At 39.3% G+C, this 23,932-nt stretch overlaps 1 protein-coding gene across 3 annotated transcripts in view; it reads left to right on the forward strand.

The window, feature by feature from the left end:
- Positions 1–23,932, forward strand: part of LOC144052394 (neprilysin-like) — a 72,792-nt gene that overhangs the window by 15,395 nt on the left and 33,465 nt on the right. The window contains exons 3-5 of one of the 3 annotated variants that reach the window (XM_077566412.1): positions 8,995–9,063; positions 12,098–12,200; positions 12,786–12,929. In XM_077566412.1, the coding sequence (XP_077422538.1) occupies positions 12,854–12,929 (76 nt within the window). In that variant the 5' untranslated portion in view covers positions 8,995–9,063; positions 12,098–12,200; positions 12,786–12,853. Of the gene's footprint in view, positions 1–8,994; positions 9,064–12,097; positions 12,201–12,785; positions 12,930–14,493; positions 14,810–23,932 lie in introns of those variants that run through there. The other 2 variants (XM_077566411.1, XM_077566413.1) reach the window with 2 other exon arrangements.

The raw sequence follows: 23,932 nt of genomic DNA on the forward strand, positions 1-23,932 counted from the left end.
AAAGGAATACTTGACTCATTTAGTCATTTTCAGCAGTAAGAAGTTAATATTTTGCCTATAATTAATTTGACCACTTCATTATTCTTCATACACAATTAAAGGGGAAATCAACCATAAAGATTTCTTGACAATAATATGCTATATGTGACCTCACTAGTCAAAACATGACATTCTGATTAATATTACATTTGTGGAATAAGAGTTATGAAGCAAAATCCAGCCATTGTTATTCATCTCAGGGGGCGGCCATTTTGCCACTTGCTGTTGAGTGAAGACGACATCACAGTTGCTCGGGGCTCAGGCAACGACCAATCACAGCTCACTTGTTTTCTGAAGCTGAACTGTGATTGGTTGTTACCTGAGCAACTGTGACGTCATTTTCACTCGACAGTAAGTGACAAAATGGCCGCCCCCTGATACTGCTAAAAACTGCTGGATTTTGCTGCTCAAGTCATATTCCACTAATGCAATAAGAATACCTTATTTAGACTCGTGAGGCTGCATAGAACATATTATTGTGAAGGAAAATTTGGGGGTTGACTTCCCCTCCAATAGCTTAAAAAAAACAAAACGCACGGACACACACACACATTTTGCCACTTGTTGACTGAAAGTCAGGTAATGACCAATCATGGCTCAGTTTGCAAATGTCACATGACCAAACCCAGAAAACAGATGAGCCAGGATTGGCCTTTACCTGAGCATCTGTGATGTCATTTTCAGTCAACAGCAAGTGGCAAAATGTGCTTTTAAAGGTATTAAGTGTACATGAAAAATAATGACGTTATCAAATTAGTTATAGGCAAAATATCAACTTTTTATTTTTTATTATTAAAAGTGGCTAATACAAATAGCTACATTTTGAATGTATCTCTTTAAATTAAACACAATAATCCAACTAACTCCCACAGACACAAGGCATTAAAGTAAATAAATGAATAATTAAATGAAAAAGTCTATCTTGCTCTCGCAGACCAAGGCATTAAACTCAATAAAAATAAATACATTGATATGAGATAAATAAGCTAATGTAAGAGGAAATACCATCATAAAACCCGAGGTATTACTAAAGGTCGAAAATAAACACATTAATTGCTTCTGATTTGATTTTGCCTCCCAGTGTGACGCAAAAGCAGTCAAATGTGCTGCAGTGAAATGAATCCCTTCAATAAAGTTAAATCAGTCAAATGTAATTGTCATTCTGCAGCTTGAAACACATCCAGATGTTCTTTAACACCAGCTAAAATTGTTCACCAAACTGTTTCCTTAACTTTTTTTTTTTTTAATGACGCATTAAATCAGGTCGAATGCTCAAACCTGACATCCTCATTACTTGCTTGTATCTACTTTCATTGCACTGTCTACTTCAATAAACACTTACTGAAGTCTAATCCAATCAAAAACTTAAAATTAATGAAGGAAGACTTTTGATCTCACAACTACCGACATCCTACCCTGACACGTCTCATAAATCTTACAATAACGTTGGCTTAAAATTGAAGTCAAAGCAACGGTGAAGATACTAAGTAAAAACTCACGAGTCTTGCAGTGGCAGAATGGTGGTGTAATGATTAGCACGTCACAGTCGAAAGGTTCCGGGTTCGAATCTTGCCTTGGAGTTGACTTGTTCTCCACATGTAGCCTACTCTGACTTCCTTAGTTGAAAATTTGAATTTTAATGGTTGTCCATATTTGCTTAGCGATTGGCTGGCGACCAGTCCATGTGCCCAGCTGCTCCGGTTCATATCAAAGAATGAATAATCCATGTATAGCACATAATATATTTACATCAGAGAATGAGAGCAGCAGTCTTTGTGGCATGTACATGAATACAACATAATACACTTTGTACAGATGTGAATGGCAAGCTGAACATGAATAAAGCGATGTAGTATAGCCTACAATGCATCCGGAAAATATTCACAGCTCTTTCATTTTTTAACCCTAAAAATAATAAGCACCAGCAATACTAACCATCAGCAGTTAATAGACAACTATAGAGGTATAAAAATATACACTACAGTATTACAGAATACTATACTATGCGTAATATATACACAGATGTGAATTAAAAAAAAAAGTCAGCAGCTTTGTATGTGATGACAAACTGAGTTACCTTTGGTACTCCTTATTACGACATGTTGCATAATGCATAATATCCTGTACAGTAGCTTTAGCGTTTGCTCAGTGGCCTCTGGTGACGCAGTTCAGCACAGCACATTTTAGAACATTGCACTTATTATTCTTAGTTGCTTCAATTATTAATTAAAAAATATTTTACATGCACATCAAAGACAGCAAAAGGGGGAGAGAAAAAAAAACGAGTAAGGAAATGAAGACAAACAACTTCAATGCTGTGAATTTATCTTAGGTGCTCCCATGGGTGCAGCAGGTACAAAGAGATGCTCACAATTCACTCTTCCTCTATGGCTATATTTCATGCTGCAACAAAAAATAGCTCACCAATTGACCAACTGTTGCAAAAAAAAAGCCAGATAGGACATATTTCATGTATCATCTTTGGTGTATGTTCTCATTAGGGTCGTAGATGAGCTGGGACCTTTGCAAACTGGACAAGAGGCAAACAAGTAAAAGGCAGCCAATCAGAGGGCACTTGCACTGATACAAACAACACATCCATCCATTTTATATATTGCTTGTGTGAATGACGCTAATTTTCAGCCCTGGAGTTTCATGGCTCAGACCGGCCCATTTTAATTCACAACATTTTAATGAAGATATACAATTGTTGCACTATAAATAGCTCTCCAACAATATTCACATTGTACTTGATCAACAATCAATATTGCAATTGAATGTGCGTACCAGATCACAATGTTTATTTGAGCAAGTATGAAGACATGCAGTTAATAGTTGTAGTTGTCACTAATGACGTGAACTTAAATCAATTTAATTTCAACCAACCACTGGAAGTAACTGACTTGCCTCACCTTAATCAATTAGTTTACCTCAAGTTTTTTTTTTTAGCTAAAAATGTCAGGTTGCCCTGAGTTAAATTATTTAAATGGTGGATTACTTCTTTTTTCTTTTTGTATTCATCCCATGTCTCATTTCTGACATGTATAGTCAGGCACGGGACCAAAGGGGGGCTTAAGAAAATAATTTATAAATACATAAAAGGATTTTAGAAATATCAAATACAATTCTGGACGGCTTGAACGGAGTTACCTATACCTGTATTTTTAAAGGGGCAAAAAACACCCCCTACCCCAATGTAGCACCATCTCTGTGCATGATAAGTCAAGCACCATCTGTTACTCATTAGACCACATGTATTTTCTCATATTTTAATTAAGGTTAAAAATGGTTGAAAATGTAAATTAGCATCTACTTGAGCCATACAATTCTTACAAACTTGAATAAATGTATAAATAAATAATCATTCTAGAAGTACACAGTGTACAAAATATTATAACAAGTTTCTCTAACAAGTATGAAAGTATAAAGTTATAAAAAAAAAATAATAATAATAAAATTACTAATAATAATAATACCGATTTTCTGACTGACCACTAGATGGCCTTGTTGCACTGTGGCAATATTGCAAGTGACTCTCAAAGCAGCATCCGCACAGTTTTGGCGTACTGTTATTAAATGAACATAATCCGAGTTTGTGCTTTTCAAAGACTCCTACCTGTTTGCCAGAAACTGTTAGGTAAGGATGGACAAGATTAAGCTCTCCAGCTGAGTCACAGCTGTGTTGAGGAACAATCAACAAGATGTGAAGAAATGTGGCAAATTAGATCTGGTTTTTCAGGGATGAGGGGCTCACCTCCATCTGTGAACTGTGACCCTCCATCGCCACAGCCTGCGTCACACTAATCATCACGATGAATTCCTTCGGCTCGCCCGGCATAATGGAATCAATTACGCCGGGGAAGAAAGGAGGCGGCCAAGCAGAAGGCTCGTCAAAGTCTAACGATGAAGACTAGTGGAATATATTTATGCAGAAAAAGGATGGCAAACACTGAGTGTGGGCGCACAAACAACCAACATCTGTCTATTGTGTATCACATGAACCGTAGCAAACAGTTTCTTCATTAAAAGTAAAGTGTTGTTGCGTTTGCTAAAATAATTGTTTTTTCCCCTAACGGGGCCCAACACAAAGACGGTGGTAGAAATAACAACTTCAGTTCTAAGAGGCTATTGTTCAAACACTGTCAAAAAGGAGTTAGCGGGCGAGGCTTCAACTTGATTGCTAACCAAAACAGGAGCACATAAGTCTCTAAAGTGTTGTTTTATGGCATGTTGTAAATAAGTTCCCTGCGTAAAATTAAACATGATCCGATGTGCCGCGGTGCTGACAATTAGCATTCCAGAAGACACTAATGCTGGTGCTTTTTTGTATTTATCTGGTTTTTAACCAGCACCCAGAGTGTATATAACGCACACATGTAGATGAACTCAAAAATAGTACAACATATGACCCTTAGTGGGAAACCCATCCACATCAAAGTTGCGTGCGGCAAGGGATGGTTTTTAACAAGTTGCCATGGCGACCGCTGCATTTGGCTTCTTGCTAGCCTGTGACAGGATGCGCTAAAGTGGAGGTGATGAAAGGAGAGCATAATGCAGGTCATGTGACAAACACAGTGGCCTGTGCACGTTCTGTATATTTGTTTTCTGTCTGATATTTGCGTGCGTGTGTGTGTGCGCGCGCATGTGTCTGTTTGTGTATGCCTACTTTAATGAGCAGGGTGGAGGTTTTCATTAAGGCCCCATTAGCGCTCCTCCTGGGCTCATTTAAATGCTTCTCTGAAGGATTAAGCATACTGAGACTGATAGAAATTGGCCACTTTAATGCTGGCAGCATTTTGGGAAGTAAATTGTCACATTTGTTAGAAGAAGACATGCAGCATTATGTCATGTGACATACGCATTTTGGCGGGGGGGGGGGGGGGGTCTGCTACCTATATTTCTCTAAAATACATGCCAAAGTGATCGGTTTCTTGGCAGCCATCTGTGCACCAGCTTGGCTCCCGTCGCCACAAACACACACACAGTCGCGCGCGCGCGCGCACACACACACACACACACACACACGCACGCACGCACGCACACACACACACACACAGAGCATCTGACGTGTAACATCTCCTCATCAAACCTCATCTCGTGTGTTTTGAATCGTCCCCATCCAGCTGACTCTGAAATGAGCAGTTTGGCTCCCTTTAAAAAGAAAAGTCTTCCCTCCTTTTGAGCTTCACTATAAATAGCAAGTGTGCTTTGCCACCGGGGGGTTATAAAGCAAAGAGTAAATGTCGCTGGGCTTCCATTACTCAACATCACACGCTCACATTCTGTGTAATGTTGAAAGCGAGGCTGAATCGCCCTGTACGCCTTCATCGATGCCCGTCTCCCACATGTCTGAATTTTGTCATTACGCTTCATGTTTTATTCACTAAGAAATGAAGGAAAAATGTGGACAATTGTCATAATGTTAATAGCAACTATACTATGACATAAAATCCTCTTGTTCTGGCTTTTCAAGTTCACATCAGTAGGAAATAGTAGTTTGTAATCCTGCTTGTAAAAAAATTTCAATAAAGTAAAATAGCAACAACCAATCATTTTCTACAGCCCTTGTAACTCATTATGGTTGCGGGTGAGCTTGAATTTACCCCCAGATGACTTTGGGAGAGATGCAGGGAGAGGTCCAGTTAAAGTGTGGGAGTAGGTACGATTGTTATGCCAAAGCAAGAGAATTTCAAAAATCTTCCTTAGGAGGGATGTTAATTTGGCATATTTATTATTATTCTATTGTGGATTCAGTCACATGTATGGATGAAATGCTGTCGTTGGATAATCATACCCAGTTTCTAAATGCTATTGTTACCACATAATCAATTAATGCTACTAAACAGAGGAACATTTTATTTCGAATCGCTACTGCCACCTGTGGCCGAAAAATGAAACTGCATTTTCCCTTCTTCGCATACACAATGCACACATGATGTCACATCCACAGACAGATGGTGGAAAATTCTGAAAATTAATGGCCAGGGGCTTGCTGGAGTTCCCATTATAAACAACTAAGGTGTTAATCTACTAATTAAAAACATTTTATAAATAAATGGTCAAATAAAAAAAGGCAATTAGAACGTTGTTGCTGACCAAAGCAGCAGCATCTACCGAGTTATGTACTTAAGCTTTCAAATAAATTAATTAATGATGTTCCTTTATGCAGAGTCGATTAGCGCTCCAGTAGACCATGACATGGTCGCTCCACATTGTTGCGCGCGTCTTTGTTTATGCACTGGGAAGCTCTTTGATTGGATCTTTGTATTTCTGCATTTTTTGAAACACCTCAATCACTTGGCATGAATTGGAATCTACTTTACCAGAAGTAAATAAAGGTCTACCTTCTAGTAGCTGCAATCTACGGCCGAGTAAATACCCCCTAACACTATTTGTCAAGTTACAGTAGCTCGATAGTTGGATACATCATTGATCCCAAGAGGAATTCACATAATACACGATAGGTTGCTGAAAATGGAAACATTTTGGCGGGAGAGACAGCTGGTCAGGTGGTCCCAGGATAGAAGTTGCAACTGGATCAAGAAACATACAGACATACAGGCACTGATGATGTCCTGTGGGAGGAGAAGTAGAGGGGAGTTGAGGTGCACAGTACAGATCAACACTGTAAAAGTTTCTGCACATGCTGCAAATCTACAAGGAGATCTGGCGGTCTCTTATCTGAACAGTGTGTGTAGGAATTCTTGAGTGTTGACACTCACTCTCTGCTTTCGAACCTCCAAGGATCATGTGACAAAGAAGCTTTTGTGACCTTGGCCAGCCACTGGGAGAAACGCTCGTAATACCAGCGTGAAGTTAGCCTTGGCATTTGGCACAATAGCAAGTCATTACTTGTACTCTGAATGAACTGGGATCGTAAAATTTCTATTAGCCTCGACATCATCATCACACTGAGCTAGTCTTGTAGTAATCGCATTGACCTGCTTGACACCCAGCTGTCAGCACCTAAGAGGCAAACGGTTACAGCGGTTGCTGCGGACATCGGCATTACCTGTTGGCGAGAAAATAAGATGCTGATCTCCTGAACGGAACACCAGGTTTTGGATGATTTACTAAAGCAGTCAACGGGATGTGAAAATGAATTTAGAAGTTGCTTTTCAATCTCAGCTCAGACAGTTCTGGATGGCGTTTGCCGATTCTGCCCATTTTTTTTTTCTGCCCATTTTTAAAAGGAGTTAGGGTTACCGTTACCCTAATTTAGGGTTTGTCTATCCATTTATTCTAAGTTTATGTCTAACTCCAACCGGCCCGAAGGCAACCCCTGCCCCCACCCCCAATTAAAGTATACATAGTATTCACATGAGGTCATGTGCCCCACATTGTGTACCGTTCACGGGTCCATGGAATGTCGAATGGGAACAGCCTAAGAAAGTGTCCGGAATTGCAAAGTTTTAGCAAAGTCTACCAAAGTGTGTTCTGACCATTTTGATTAGGGTAAGTGTCATTGTAAGATGGTAAAAAAGCTTTTACCATAATGCATTCGTGATATATGTGAGACGCTAGCTCAGGCTAAAAATTGATCTGGTGGTCAAGATGTTTGATTTTTAGATTTCTCCAAATACCATCCTTAAGGTCTCTATTTTGCTTTCCCAGCAGCTCAAAAGTTGAAATTGTTGTTAAAGTGTACGGAAATAGGTGATGAATCAACAATGTTGTTTTTGTTGCAACATGCTAGCGCTAGTAGCTAGCATGATCGGGAAACTAGGTAACTTGGTTTTAAAATAACCCGAGATTCTTCACCTCAAATTCACAAATGATAAATGCACATAGCAACCAATAAAAGCCGAAAGTAGAGAAGATGCGAGAATGTCCGTGTTTTGGGATCAAGCCATCCTACCTCATAGCATACGTGATGTTGCTATGTAGTCCGATCCAGGCGGTAACAATAAAAAATACCTCACCTTTTTTGTTATGGTGTGTTGGCATCAGTGGATAAAAAATGCTACATTGCGTTAATGGTGTATTTTACATTGGGCATATTGTTACTATGGGGGTCCTTGCGTGCGCTCTTAACGTCAGGCACGTTGTTGAACAGCTAAGGGGGGGTCCTCGTGCCAGTATTTACGGAAGTAGTCAATCACGGTAGTTACAACGGCGCGATAATCTCCTTCCTACATCCACTGTGGTTCGTAGCACTGTATGTTTTTCTTTCTGTCTTTCTTTGGGCCCATGTTGAAGAAAATTGTCGTAGAAAAATCTAAATGCACTCGCGAATGTACGGAGCACATCCGCGAGTGTTTACGCTCTGACTGGAAATGAGCAGCGCTTCATCTCAATGACCGCAGCGTGAGCATTCGGCATTGCTCTGCTTGGATGTTCAAACTCCGAGACCGAGGTCAAACTCCAAGGCATTTTTTAGTCCGATTTTTTTGGTTGAAGTCCGATTTGTCCGATTTGTTCAAACTCCAAGGTTCCACTGTATGTTGAATATGATGAGAATACCCTATTATTCCAAAAAATGCATGTGAGGTTCAGCAGCCCAAGGTGTACTGCACTTCTCGGCCAAAGTCACCAAAGCCACTAGTTGCTGTCTATAACTTGCATCCATAATGCTACACGAGGACCAAAAGGATTCGAAATTACTATTATTACTTCGATGTGTGCCATCAATCAAAGGCCCGCATATGAGTGGATCCTCTGCCGGCGACCGGCCGAGGACGACACAGGGGTTGACAACACCAAATTTGTGTCTCCCCGAGAAGCGAATGTTTGACACAGTCATCACGTTGGTACCCGATGATTTATCTCCCGTCACAGCAAAGCTAAAGCTTTCCTTTGCGACGGTTCTCTACGTATGAATGTGGAATTGCAAGATGAAGGCAATTTGGTGGCTTCGTAGAAAGCAGCAAGGCCATAACAGGCAGGACTTGTGTGAAGTTCGAACACCTGACACTCACTTGTCCTCCTCTTTTGTGATGAACGCATTTATCGTAGTTTTTGAGTCCTGCTAGATGCTGATGCTTCATGAGCACAGGAACCAGAAGAATGAATGTCGCTACCAAGGTAAGTTTAATCTTTCCACTCTAGCCACAGTCGCACCACACACTCATGCAGGGCTATTTATTTTTGGGAAGAATTATCATGACTTTACATTCCGAGCCGACTATCGGTCGTCTCCAGATTGCTGCGCTACTGTCTCACAAGAGCGAGTGTGGGGAAGGGATTAAATACGGTCTCTCTTGAAAAGCACATATATATAAAATGAGTGAAGTGTCTTGTATCACTCAGGGAATTATAGAGGAAGTTGGCACTTGGACCCATTTCTTGTGCTCGTCATATTACTCTCTCTATCTTCTATATTTCTTGCAGCCTCAAGACCAGCACAAGGCTCAATCTCAGAGTTCCTCTCTGAGTGACAGAAGCTAGCTCATTAAAGTGTGTGCGTGTGCGTGTGTGCCAACATCAGAACAAGGCAGCCCGTCTGTTGCTGATAGCAGAACCTCTCCCCTGACGGTTTCCCAGTGAGAAGTGGCTGATAAAACACACCACTGGAGTGAACCTGATCCAAGCAAACAACCTCACACCTCACCTCCAACACGCTCACATCACACACAGTTCTCCTGTTGTGCAAAGTGAAGATAAGTGGAATGTGTAAAATAGTCGAGACAAGCATGGAATTTAGGAGAGCGGAAACCAAGATTGAGCAGTTAACAAAAAGGTTTTTTGAAGCGCTGTATTTGTGATTGTCTGTTCCAATGCTGGGCGGTCACTTCCTGTTTCACCGAATGACAAAAGGGTGCCATTTTGGTTTATGGGGTTAAGGGAAGGATTCCAACGTGAGACAAACAGCAAAAAAAAGTTTTGTTTTTTTTAAAGTAACAAACAAATAATAGGCAGGATAGTATTTGGTTTAATGGAGAGATACACATTTTTTCTCCATTTTGAGTCCGAATGAAAACAATTGCGCTGTATCTGTGTCTACTTCTTTGTTAGGAGGCTACTTTCTGGTTCTTAGAGGAGCATTTTTGTTTTTGTGGAGAACTACGTCTATCGTGACGCCACCCAAAAAAAATCACACTATATTCCTGTATGTCTGGCCTTTTTTTTATTATTATTATTTTTTTTTTAGTTTGGACGTACAGTACTTCCCAGTTCATGTAGGATGAAGGGACCAAACAATTTAACACTATTTTGACCCTCTTAAAAAGCGACGCCCCTCTCCTCCGGTGTGCGCAACGACCCCCGGGAGCTGCTGCGACCGACAGGTGCAAACTCACACGATAAAAAGCCAGCGAGAAACGAGGCGGACACTCACCCCCGCGTTCGCTGTTTAATTCAAACAAACGCTTGCTTGCAGCGTTTTTTTTTTTTTTTTTGCTTGCGTCACCACAACATCCTATTTCGGACATATTCTTTCGGCTTTAAGTTTATTTAATTATTTAATTTTCGGTGGCCGAATATTCAGTGCATCACTAATACACATATATATATATATATATATATATATATATATATATATATATATATATATATATATATATATATACAGTATATATATATATATATATATATATATATATATATATATATGTATGTGTATATGTATGTGTGTGTGTATATATATATATATATATATATATATGTGTATATATATATATGTGTATATATATATATATGTATGTGTGTATATATATATATGTATGTGTGTATATATATATATATATGTATGTGTATATATATATATATATATATATATGTGTATATATATATATGTGTATATATATATATGTGTATATATATATATGTATGTGTGTATATATATATATGTATGTGTGTATATATATATATATATATATATGTATGTGTATATATATATATATATATGTGTGTATATATATATATATATGTGTATATATATATATATATATATGTATGTGTATATATATGTATATATATATATGTATATAAATATATATATATATATATATGTGTATATATATATATATATATGTATGTGTGTATATATATATATGTGTGTATATATATATATATATGTATATACACATACATATATATATGTATGTATATATATATATATATATATATATGTATATATATATACACAATGCATGTTAGTTATAAGTTATTAATTTTCTTAAGTTTGAGAAAAAAAATATTATTCTGAATATTTTGTTTATTAGACAATTTGGGGTGCATTGAACATTATATTGTAAAGAAAATGTTTTACGCGATTTCCCCTTTACAGACTAGGGAAGGCTTCTGTTGTGACCCAAAAGGCAAAAGTGAAACCAAATAATACTTTAATTTTTTTTTTAAATCAATCAATCATAATGTAGTTTGTTATTAAATTAGCAGGTGAATTATGGAAAATGTTCGGAATGGACCAACAGGACTCTACTATTTGCATTCTGAGGCCAGTGGTACGTTGCCACCAGCCTCCGTGAGCACACAAACAAATTATGATCAAAACAATACAAAATCAATACAAAAAAAAAAAGATAAATGAAGGATCATAAATATCACACTACAAAAGAAAGGATTTTTTTATCTTTCAATACTTTTTTGGCAACCCCAGGGCAAAACACAATTACAAGGCGATAAAACGTAAGAGAACAGGGCTCAAACGGCCAACTGTGACAGCGGGCGAGGGGTTTAATTTATGGAACGCCGCAGCAAAAATGATGAAGAGTTTGATGACAGCTTTTGCACAGCTGGCCCATGTGAACGTATTTCACGTGTTGACGCTCCACGATTTGGAAAGCTGTCAGTTGTGCTTCACAGATTTTATCATTTGCTTTGCACATGGGTGGAAATTGTGCGCGTGTTTGTGGGTAGGGTGTGCATTTTCCGTTATAGACGCAATGAAATATAGACGCCGGTGATGGGGTGACACAAGATGTGGCTTGCGTAAGCGTTAAATTTCTCTGAGGGAGGGTTGACAATGCAGAACGCCCATGTAAGGAATAACGTTCAATTTGATTTAAATTGCAACACAACGGGCTTGTCGTGCAGCATGTGACTATGTGTGGAAAGCCACAGGAAGTGACCTAATTTACTTCTTTTTTTTTTTTTTTAGGGGCAAGTCGATAATGATTTGCACTTAATTGCTCTGTTGTCCCCTGGGTGACCTTGGTTAAAAGGACTGGAAGCCAAAGACCACTTGGGGCTAAACTTGGAAAGTGAGCAAATGGAATGCAGTTGACATCTTGATCTACTTCTTTTTTTTTTTTTTCTTCTTTTTTTTTTAATGGTATAGTTGCACTACGTAAGCAATGTAAAATGCATTCAGTCATTCCAGGTTTAAACTGTCGCCATCATAAAACACATACACTGTATGTCAATGGAAGTTAATTAAAACTCAAGTAGAGTAAATCAACATGGTGTCCCAAAAGTAATCGTACACTTTTTAAAACGACTCTCTAGCATTTTCTTGCCTATGGCTCGCCAATTGACATTGTTGAAGTGTTGCAAGATTCTTCATCCAAGCAAGTTTTTCTGTCAAAGCAACTTAGCGTTTTGTTCAGTCCAGTGCAGCCCTTGAGTTTCCCAGATTTTGCGCGAATGCCTGCTCTAGGAGTTTGGTGTCATCATGACTGGTGGTAGTAGCAGGTCTTACACTGCGTGGTTTAGCAAGAACAGGAACTGTTTCGAGAACATTTGTCATAGATATAATGAATTCTTCAGGATGCTGCTGTTGCGCAACTTCTTGCTCGGCTGCAATTTTGCAACGCTGTTCAAATTGTAATACTACACTTGACTTACAGAAACTTCAAAGGCCTAAGCGGTCAAATCCTGATGACGTCATGTCTGTCTGAATGATGCTGGAAACCAAATGGAAAAAAAGAAGTGGGTCTTGAATTTGGGGAATTCATCCTTCAAAGATTCTTTTGAATGTCACTATTGTGAAGGTAAGTTGTGTATGTAATTGATTTATTGCATTGACCCTATTGTACTGAGCAGCCAGACCTTTTCCAATGTTGCAAAATGGTCCTTTTCTCTTTTGTTATCACCATTATCCTTATGTGGCGGCATCACACAAACACAAAGGACAAACAAAGGCAAAGCTAACTGAAGTATTTCTATTAGAGCCTTACAAGTAATTAATGACAAATGTTTGTTCCATTGGAAAATAACAGTGGCAAAATATAAGGTAATCTTAATTGTGTTGAACATAATTACAAGATAGTGTTTTGTATCATCGTCTAACAGCTATTAATATGTTGTGCCAGAGGCTGTAGACAAAACCAACAGCTCTTTGTTTTATCTTCTGACACGCTCTTTAAAAAAATCCTCCATAATGGAAGTGCTACATAACGATGCACATAATATAAATTAGATATAACAACACAATGTAAAAACAACACAAACATTTTGCGAGTTGAAGATGAATCGTAATGAGCTAAACCAGCAGAACTTACTGTTGGGACAAAGAATGATGATTTCTTGATGGCCTGTTGCTAGGCAGAATTCATAGGGCTCAATCACAACCGCACCAAAAGCCAGTTAAAAAGCATTAACAGATGCATAATGAGTCATGTAAAGTGTACACAACTACGAGTACCAGAGTGGTAGTGGCTGATGTCAATCGGATAGGTGACACTTGTTTCCTATGTTGCTCGCCATTGGCATCCGGTAACCCTGGCAACCGCCAGGAATACTGGGGAAGCAGTTTGGTGCAAACACATGTTCGCACCCATGGACAATTTAGAGCAGGGGTCATCAACCTTTTTGAAACTGAGAGCTACTTCTTGGGTGCTGATTAATGTGAAGGGCTACCATGGTATCCACTTGTGAAATAACACATTTGCTCTATTTACTTTTAATGTTATGTTATTAAAATAATAATAAATAACAGGTTAATGATTTCTCACTGTAATTATCAAAGATGATTGAACTAGATTGGAATCATATAGGCCTACATCAATATTCAACTTTTTCTATGCGTATAGGTTTAAATGAGAAAATTCACAATTTCTAGGAAATCACAATGTCCTTTTCCAGGTGTGCTAATTTTAGAACAGACCTGCGGGGTCCTCATGTGGTGGTTGAAGACTTCCTGGTGGTTATTTTTTTCATTTTTTGGGGTAAAAAGGGAGAAAGCCATAGTATTCAAAGAAAAACAATCTGAGTTCATTTTGGTCATTAGAACAGTCATTCAACCTATATTCTTTATATTTGATGATTCTATATTAACTCAGAGATTTTACTCAAGTGGATCTGTTACAAGCTTCATAGAAGATAGTAGAACGGGGTTTCTCTCAGAAAACGGGTGTGTTTGAGGCAGACAATGCTGGCCTACTATTTTAGATTGTTAATTTTATTTTCACCTTTTTTTTTTTTGGTACCGCGTTTGTACTTCCCAGCCGTTGAGCGCCTCACCGGGTGTGTGTGTGTGGGGGGGGGGGGGGGGGGGTGGGGGGGGCTTCAAAGTGGAGCACGGCGCCATGTGCACCTCACACCTGACCACTCGCACCGCATGCGCAAGAGCGCGATGGATCATTTCCACGCATTCGGTGATGCTCCTTTCTCCTGCTCGGCGGCTTGTGACATGCTTGTAAGGAGCAAGTAGTGGAGAATCTGGCCGTGCGCGTGCGTGCGTTTGCGCGCGTGTGTGCACGCAGTAGGAAAGGCGAGAGAGGCGGGATTTTGCGCCTTGTGGAGCTTTCCACACTGAGACTGAGCGGACTTGCACTTTGCGCCTCCTCCTCCGGAGTGGATTTGATGGATGTTTAACGAGCGGATGGGATGCCAGTTTATAGCATCGTCGCAAAATTCCCCGACACGTCCGGTAAGTTGCGCCGCCGCCGATTTCTCTGTTTTGCGTGCGTGCGTGAAGGTATTGGCGTGCACGCCGTGTGGCACGAGGCGGCGTGTGCACCAGTTGATTCATGCAAAAAGCCCCGCTGGAGTTCACGACGTGCAACAGGAGTGTGTCACCATGTGTGCTCCAACTGAGTCCTTTTGAAGCACTCCACTTTATTTCATTGCATGAGCGGGTCTCCCTGCATGCGCACAAACTTTTCATCTTTGTTATTTCAAGCCTGGTGGAAATGTCAAATTTCGTATGCTGCTCTCCCCCCCCCCCCCCCCCCCTCAAATAGAAATTCTGTCAAAGGTTGCGAGGGCATGTTGAAAGTTTTATAGGGCGGCGGAGCTGCTGTTGTAGTGGGAACTGGTTGTAGAATTGGGCCGTGGGCAAAGTGTGGCACGTGGGCTTGCATGCAGCCTGCTCTCTAATGTCATCTATCCCAATTTCCACCCAGCAAGCATGGATGGCTAATTAAAATGCATTTAGCGAAATACTAGCAAATGTGCATTTAACATGTTTTTCTTATTAATTGGATCATTAAATGTAATCAAATATTTGTAAATAATTGTTGTATTGCAGTGTCACTCTATTTTCATTTGTGACCATATAACTTCATTAATTGGTGAATGAATAATTGGTTTACCTCGCTATTTCAAAGGTTTTCTTGCTATTTGCCTTTTTTCTAAGTTGGACCAGTTAAAAATGTTTTTTTTTTAGGTGAAATTTGTTTGACAAAATCCAAGACCATTAACATCAGTTTGTTATTTACTCATTGTGGTGCATTCAGAAATGTGCGTTTCACTCAGACTGTTTGGAAACCCACAATGTTGTTCAAATATGCTGTTCGGTTATTCAGAGTGCCCAAAAATGTAATGGTTTAATAGTAAAAAAAAAGAAAAGAAAAATTACTACTTCACAAACATTCACCTATCGCGGAGTATCTTGGAATGTATCACCACGAAGTGAAGGAACACAGCAAACCAATTGGAGGATTCACAATTCTGAGGTTGGGGGTTTGAATCCTGCCTTCCCGTTTGGAGCTTACGTGATGTCCCTGTGCTTGCATGGGTTTTCTTAAAATACTTTGCTTCCTTCAATGGAAATCAATCATTTATTATTCAAACCGATATTTTAAATACATTCATATATATATATCTATATATATATATATATTTTTTTTACCTTTAATTACACATTTTCTTCTTTATTATTTCAAGTTTTGTGAAATGTCAAATTTAGTGTACAGTGTCAACGTTTCAAATGAGATATTCTGTCAGAAGTGAGGGCATATGAAAAGTTTTATAGGGCGGCAGAGCTGCTATTCTAGTGGGAATTACTTGTAGAAGGGGGCAGTGGGCATTCCCAAAATGGTATGCACGCTCTTTGGGGTGCACCGATGCCTTGATGGGGGGTGCCTAAGATTAAAAGTGTAATTGCAACATTTATGTAGTTATCTTCTCTCTTGTGTCTTTTTCCTCATAAAATTTACATTCCAGCGCCCTCATGGGGTGCGCAGGATTAAAAGTGTTAGGGGGTGCGACGGTTTATTAAAAGTTTTTTTTTAGGGCCACAGAGCTGCCATTCCAGTGCAAATTACTTGTAGATTGAGGTAGTGGCTTCCCCTTCACACCTACAGCATGGATTCCCAGCGCACACACTATTGGGGGTGCCCCAGTGCCCTGGTGGGGTGGGGTGGTACTGTTTAGTAGTTTTTCTTACTTAAGTGGGAGTTTTTCTCTCACATTTTTGTTGCTAACAGCCTTTAAAAATGGCTCATCCTTGCCTTTCCTCTCTTAATGGAAATCTGCTTCTTCCTTGACAATCACACTGTGTTTTTTTTTTGGGGGGGGGGGGGGGGTTCACAGAAACTAACACAGTCACTTATACTCAGATGTTTTTCTATTTGCGGGCCAGCCCAGTACACTTTACTGCAGACATGCTGTTCTCATTGGAAAAGAGATCTTTGAAGTCAGTGGGTCTCGCCTGATTAAATAAAGGTTAAATCACATCATTTTTTTGTAGGATGGGGCAGTGGGAAGCGTACAGATAGGGGTGCCGGAGGATTAAATCTGTTACTTAGTTGTTTTCCCCAAAGTGTTGGTTTTTAGAACCAAATTAGCATCACTATGTCCTTGCTGGGCTGTGCGGGTTCAAAGTGTCAGGATCTGTAAAGATTTATTAAAGGTTTCATCGGACTGCGGTCTGCTCAAGCAAGTTAAAATGCTTTATACGCCCCCCCCCCCCCACCTCCCTGAGCATGGGTTCTCAAACTGTGATGCGCACACTGTTGGGGGTGTGCAAGATCTGATTTGGTCAGCTATACATTTACATATTTTTCATCTATATTATTTTAACATTTGTGGAAATGTCAAATTTAGTATGAAGTTCCATTTTTCAACTGAGAGATTCTGTCCAATGGTGCTAGGACTTTTTAAAGTTTTATGGGGCTTGCAGAAATTACTTGTAGAATTGGTCGGCGGGCATCTCCGACAATATACTGCAGATTCTCAAACTGTGGTGTGCACACTTTTGGAGGCTACCATGCACAGACAGGGGTGACCAACGGTATGATATGAATATTTCAATAATATTTCCCCCACAAAATAAATGTTACCGTGCCCTCATGGAGTGTGTAAGATTAGAAGTGGTGGGGTAGATAATGGGCAGGGTTCTACATTAAAAGGGAAGTCAACCGTAAACATTTTTTGACAATAATGTGTTATATGTGCCCTCACTAGTCTAAACATGACATTCTGATTAGTGTTGCATTTGTGGACTATGAGTTACGAAGCAAAATCCATCCGTTCCTATCCATCTTAAGGTGGCGGCCCTTTTGCCACTTGTTGTCGACTGAAGATGACATCACCTTTGATCAGAGCTCAGGCAACGACCAATCACAGCTCACCTGTTTTCTGAAGCTGAGCTGTGATTGGTTGTGACCTGAGCCAATAATAAAAACTTTTGGATTTTGCTGCTTAACTCATATTACCAGTGACACAATGACAACAGTGACTTCGCCTTTTACACTGACACTATCCTGTCAGGCCACAACAAATTTCATGAATGGAAATGATGAAATCAACACATTGTTTATAAATTTTTTTTTTTTTTAAGATTCAATATTTTGAATTATTTTCCACTTAAATTGATCAATCCTCATTATTATTATTATTATTATTATTATTATTATGATTATTACTATTGTTATTATTAATAATTAATTAATTAATTTGTATTATTATTATTTTACAGAAAATCTGAAATATTCGGTTAGATTTTATACTGCAGAAATACGCATAACACGCCAAAAAAGTACCCGGATAGAAATGATATTTTTAATAAAGGCTTAAATAATACGGTTATTAACAGCTCTTCTTTGTGGTTGTCAAATTTGGATGACAAATTATCTTTTCACTATACAGGGACTTTAAAAGGAACCCGACTGTCATGGCAAGTTTGCTCTATATTATTTATTTGGTTATTACTAACATAACTATGAGATTCATTTTTCAAAAAATCATTTCCAGTTTAATACATTTTGTAGAAACTTTATTTGAACGTATATTTATTTTTTGATTATTTATATTTATATTTATTTACGTCGCAACGCATTCCGTGCGTAGTAACATAGAACGGCGGCAGACTCTCTGCCGAGCAATGTGAAACTCCTGTAAAGAAAGCAAGGTAAGCCTCCGTAGCGTTCCTAAAGAAACAACATGCGATCGGTAGAGTCACCCTCCCCCACGTCGTGCTCTCGTCATTCACCAGACGCATTCAAACGTTTTGATCGTCCCTTTAGGAACGTAAAGTTAAAGTTTCTACAAAATGCATTAAACTGGAAATGATTTTTTGAAAAATGAATCTCATTGTTATGTTAGTAACAACCAAAATAAAAAACAAACTTGCCATGACAGCCGGGGTTCCTTTTCAGTTGTAAATGGGAGGAGCCTTCCGTTGGAGTGCTCATTCGGATACTTGAACCCGCGGTCACCATTTTGGTCACAAGCCGCATTCTTGGCCACATATCCACAACCTCGCCTGTTTCTGGCATCCCTCCAATAACTTGACTCAAAATGGCACCACAAGCTTGCTTGGGGTTTACCATGTACGTATATTCGACTCTGCTAATGCGACAAATATCGTGTGACCAAACTTCCCAAAATGTTCTCATTACCGTTGGTTGGTGATCGTGATCCATTTTAGTCAGCAGCAGCTACCGGCCACATGTCCCACGGAACGTATTATTTCAAGTTAAACTAGGGCACATTCCTGTGCTTATTAGAACACCTCAATTAAGCGTATGACATTTTCATGGCTCGCATGGATGTGGCCTGTAAAAGTCTCTGACTGTGTTTTGTGTGTGAGTGTTTGTAAGGGGCATGTGGGTGTTTTTCAGGTGTCCTGGTGAATGATGGCTTTAATTTTGAAGGGGTTGCCAAGGTCCCAAGAGACACGGGGAGTGATTATGTTTTGGATATTTTGGGAGAGACGGCCGTAGAAAAGAGAGACGGGGGAGCGTGGAAACTTTGGGGTCTCCTCAAATAAAACCATCAGCGTTGCCGTAAAGCTTGCCGTTCTGTTCTCAGTGGACTCACTTGTTATGCTTTCCTCCTCATCGATTGGTTGTTTTCACCCTGCGTGCCTCGTTAACATGATTAACTTTACCTGATAGCGGCTTAGTCCAAGACCAGCGTGGCCATTTTCTCACTCTCTTTCTGCCCCGCTGTTGCAAAGCCTGGTAAATGACATTTGCTACCCCATGTCTTTGTAATGGTTTTAGCTGGACTGTTTAGAACTTTAAATTGTACATGAAGGTTTACTTCCATATGCACACTATTTAAAGTAAACTTAATTCAGTCATGTGTTTCATATTGTACAGAAAGATATCAGCACATTCTCCTTTATTTACAAAGTGTACCTGAATGCAAGTCAAGGAAAATGCCGCTGAGTTACCTGAAATACAATTTCATGACAACACACGAGCTCATGCAAATTAGCTCAACATGGAAAAAGTGTGTTTCAGTCTGAGAATTTCACATGAAAGACAACATATATTACAGTTAGACTCATGTACATGCACACTTTCTGTTGACTGAAGATGACATCGCAGTTGCTCAGGGCGAATAATAAGCAATCACGATTGGTCGATACCTGACCAACTGTGATGTCATCTGCAGTCAACATAAATCGTGATTGGTCATTAGCCGCGAGGAACTGTGATCTCATTTAGTGTTAACAGCAAGTGCCAAAATGGCCGCCCTCCATGGATAAAAATGGGTGTATTTTTTTAATTAGCTCATATTCCACAAATCTTAATGCTGAATGCAGAGTTCCGTTTGGAAGCGTGATGCATGATTTAGTTTCATTTATTTTTAAAACACACTGGTTAACTTCCATTTATACTTCATTGTTAATGTTAAAGTGAAAGTCAACCTTGAACATTTCTTGACAATAATACGTTATATGTGGCCTCACTAATCTAAACATGACATTCTGATTAATATTACATGTGTGGAATATGAGTTCATCCATTTTTCTCCATCTCAGGGGGCGGCCATTTTGCCACTTGCTGTCGACTGAAGATGACATCAATGTTGCTCAGGGCTCAGGCAACGACCAATCACAGCTCACCTGTTTTCTGAAGCTGAACTGTGATTGGTTGTTACCCGAGACCTGAGCAACAGTGATGTCATCTTCAGTCGACAGCAAGTGGCAAAATGGCCGCCGCCTCAGATGGGGAAAAAAACGGCTGGATTTTGCTACTCAACTCATATTCCACTAACGCAATATTAACCAGAATACCATATTAGCATATAACATATTATTGTCAACAAAAATGCTTGCTTCCTCTTCAAAATGTTAATGTATATAAACGTCTTATAATGACTACAGCAGTCTAAGGATTTATCATTTAGTATGCGGGAAAAATCTTTTGAAAGTAGAAGTCTACCGGCTTCTCAGTTGATTAGATTGCATTCCGCTTTGGAGGTTCCGATGTATACAATTCCTATTTGCGAGCGTGGTGATGGCGGATGAGCGACCCGCTCCGATTGGCTCATAAGACCCATACCGTACATGCCTCAGCTCAGTGTGAGGCAGTCGCCTTTAAACATGATTTAGTGCCTGTCAGTGTCCCACTTGGTTTGTACACCTCCTCCATTCTTGTCTTTCTTTCCGCACATTCCCTCGCCTGGTCTTCACTCTTCTGTTTGTATAAACTTCATTGCATCTGCATTTCATTTCTTGGCACGCACTGAATCAGGACGGAGAGGAGGAACAATGCGCGCTGTTTCACTGTCACTGTTATGTGTTTTGCCTCCAGACGAGAAAATAAAGTCAAAAGCGTCTGACCCCTGCATCCTCCGCCTCCTCCTCGTCGGCGGGGCAGATTGCACAGGATGTTTGAATTCATTTCCTTGTTTGTCTCTCTTTTATTCAACACGAGCGCCGCCGACAAGGAACGACAGGCTTTGAGTGAAAAGCCTCCACTCGGGTGTGTGCGGAGTGAAGGGGACGCATGCTCAAGTGGGAAATGAATCTCTATGGGATCTGTGGGACAACCGGATTTAAGACAGCCCATCCTGCAACTCAAAAAATCAGATGGAACTGTTACAAAAAAAGCTCCAACACATGCATCCATTTATTTTATTTTATTAGTGCTTGATCTCATTACCTGAAGCCTATCCCAGCTGACTTTGACAGGAAGTCTGAGCCGAGATTCAAGCCCAGGAGCTCTCCAGTGTAATCCAGACGTGCTAACCACTAAATCACCATGCTACGTTCCAAAATACGTATATAACCAATAAATCGCCCTAATACATAAAAAAATATAGTAATAGAATGGCCCTTGAAGGACCTTAAAACTTCGCATGTCTCCAAGTGCTTTCACCTGAACCCACTTTCTTTCTGCACTAAAGAAACGCGACTCAAAACGAACCAAACAAATTTGTTTTTTCTGTATCTGTTATTTCAAAAAAAGACGTACACTTCTACAAGTTGGTCTTCATTGATTGGTTCATCCCATTGTCTGTTTGCTAAGTATTTCCCCGCCTCGTAAATATGCTTGATGGCGGCAGTGACCATAATTGAGTCTGGATTTCCAGGTTATTGCAAAGGAGCATTCTCTTTCTTTTGGTAGGAAATTCGGAATGTGCCGTACGTTTAAAACAATACGGTAAATATTTGTATGTAAAACACACCCATGCCATAAATATCAACAAACCAAATAAAAATCAGTAAGCAGCGGCGTAGCCAGAAATTTTTCAATTGTATTTCAATTGTATCATACAATCCACAGTCAGCGTTTCATGAAATTAACTCATTCACTGCCATTGACGGCTATAGACGTCAAAAATTCACATTTTTTTCCACTTTTGCTAACAAGCGTATGAAAACCTAGGAAAAAAAATATTGTAAATTTAGAACAGATATAAATTTTGTGATTAATCGTTAGTTAATAAATGAAGTCATGCGTTTTATTACAATTAAAAAATGTAATCGCCTGATGGGCCTAATTAAAAAAAAAATCTGAATAAGGGCCGTTTAATCGTAATTAATCGCATGATAATTTTATATCTGTTATAAATCTACAATAAAAAAAATCTAGGTTTTCATAAAAAAATTAAATGAAATTGGGAAAAAAAAGTTAAACAAATAGAAATAGTTCGCATGAATTTTTGACGTCTATAGTCGTCAATGGCAGTGAATGAGTTAAATATACTTGCTCAACACAACACAAACAGGATCAAGTATAAGTAAAAAGCAACAAATTGCTAAGCTTTTAATTTTCCGTTGTTTTGTTTTTGAATACCGACACCAGTGACGTGCGGCTCATCTAACGGGCTACCCTGAAGGTAATAATAAATACAATACATTTAATCAGAGTACTGTGACTCAAAAGTCTCCTAACCTTGATTCATATGTATTCATTTAACTGCATTTCCACCCAGCAGTGTCATTATTAGGCTCTGGTGAAGTACCTCGGGTTGACCCACCAGAAGTTCATACCCTGTTAACGGCCCGTTATCTGCATGGATAACAATGCTGGCTTTACGTTGATCCATAGACTCATACAAATGAAATCCGATTTAAAAATGCATAGGGTTATGAATATGGTGTGTATCTTTCTATTGGTTCAAAGGAAGCCAGGAGGCTTTGTCCTCTGGTTGTGTGGAGCTCTCATCACAGACAACACATGGAAAGGCCCATCGTGTGCGCGGGCTCCTCATGACACCAGCTTATAAAAAAGTACGTGAGAGAGAGAAGGGGAAAAAAACACCATGGCTTTGAGGCCTGTGTGTGTGTGAAAGCAGCAGCGATTACGTGAGTGCGTGCTGGGGGATTACAGATTAATTGCCTTCAGAGATACTTTCTTGCTTGTTGCATGAACTTTGCAAAGTTCTCACTTTGGCCCCAGAGAGGAAAACAAAGCTGTTTAGTGAGTGGCAGGAGGAAACCGTCTTTAATATCTATCTGTTGTTTTTCTACCACTTTCTTTGTTCTTTCTGCCATCAGTGGCCAAGAAGTTGAACTGCGCCAACTTTTAAAGATTTTTTTCTTCCAAAGCCTGTTTAAAAGGATACACTGACAAGTACTGTATACTCAAATGAGGAGAAAATGATTGTTTGTCAAAATGTGCAATCTATCTAGAACTAAATAGCTTTTAGCTAGCTTGGCAAGCCGCACCCGTCCACCGCCTCTCTTCTTTTACTGCGTCTCCGCAAAAAAACAAAAAAAACAAAAAACTTCAACGAGTCACTTTTCTGATGTCACATCCGCTCTTTGCTCATTGGTTCATTCCACTGTCTGTTAGCTCAGGTTTGCCCCGCCCCCAGAATTTATAGGGCGGTGGAGTCCTGGCTATCTTTTAGCTAGCTTATAGCTATTTATTAGCTAGCGAGCTAGATAAATATCTATAGCTCTATAGATATTTATCTATAGATATACTGTAGCTATAGATATTTATTTATATATTTATTTATCTAGCTAGCTAATAAATAGATAGCTAAATATAGCTAATAAATAGCTATAGCTCTAGATATTTATTTATATCCAGCTAGCTACATAAATGTAGTTATAAATAGATAATAAATATCTATAGCT

This window comes from Vanacampus margaritifer, chromosome 5, assembly GCF_051991255.1.
Source record: "Vanacampus margaritifer isolate UIUO_Vmar chromosome 5, RoL_Vmar_1.0, whole genome shotgun sequence".
Taxonomy (NCBI): domain Eukaryota; kingdom Metazoa; phylum Chordata; class Actinopteri; order Syngnathiformes; family Syngnathidae; genus Vanacampus; species Vanacampus margaritifer.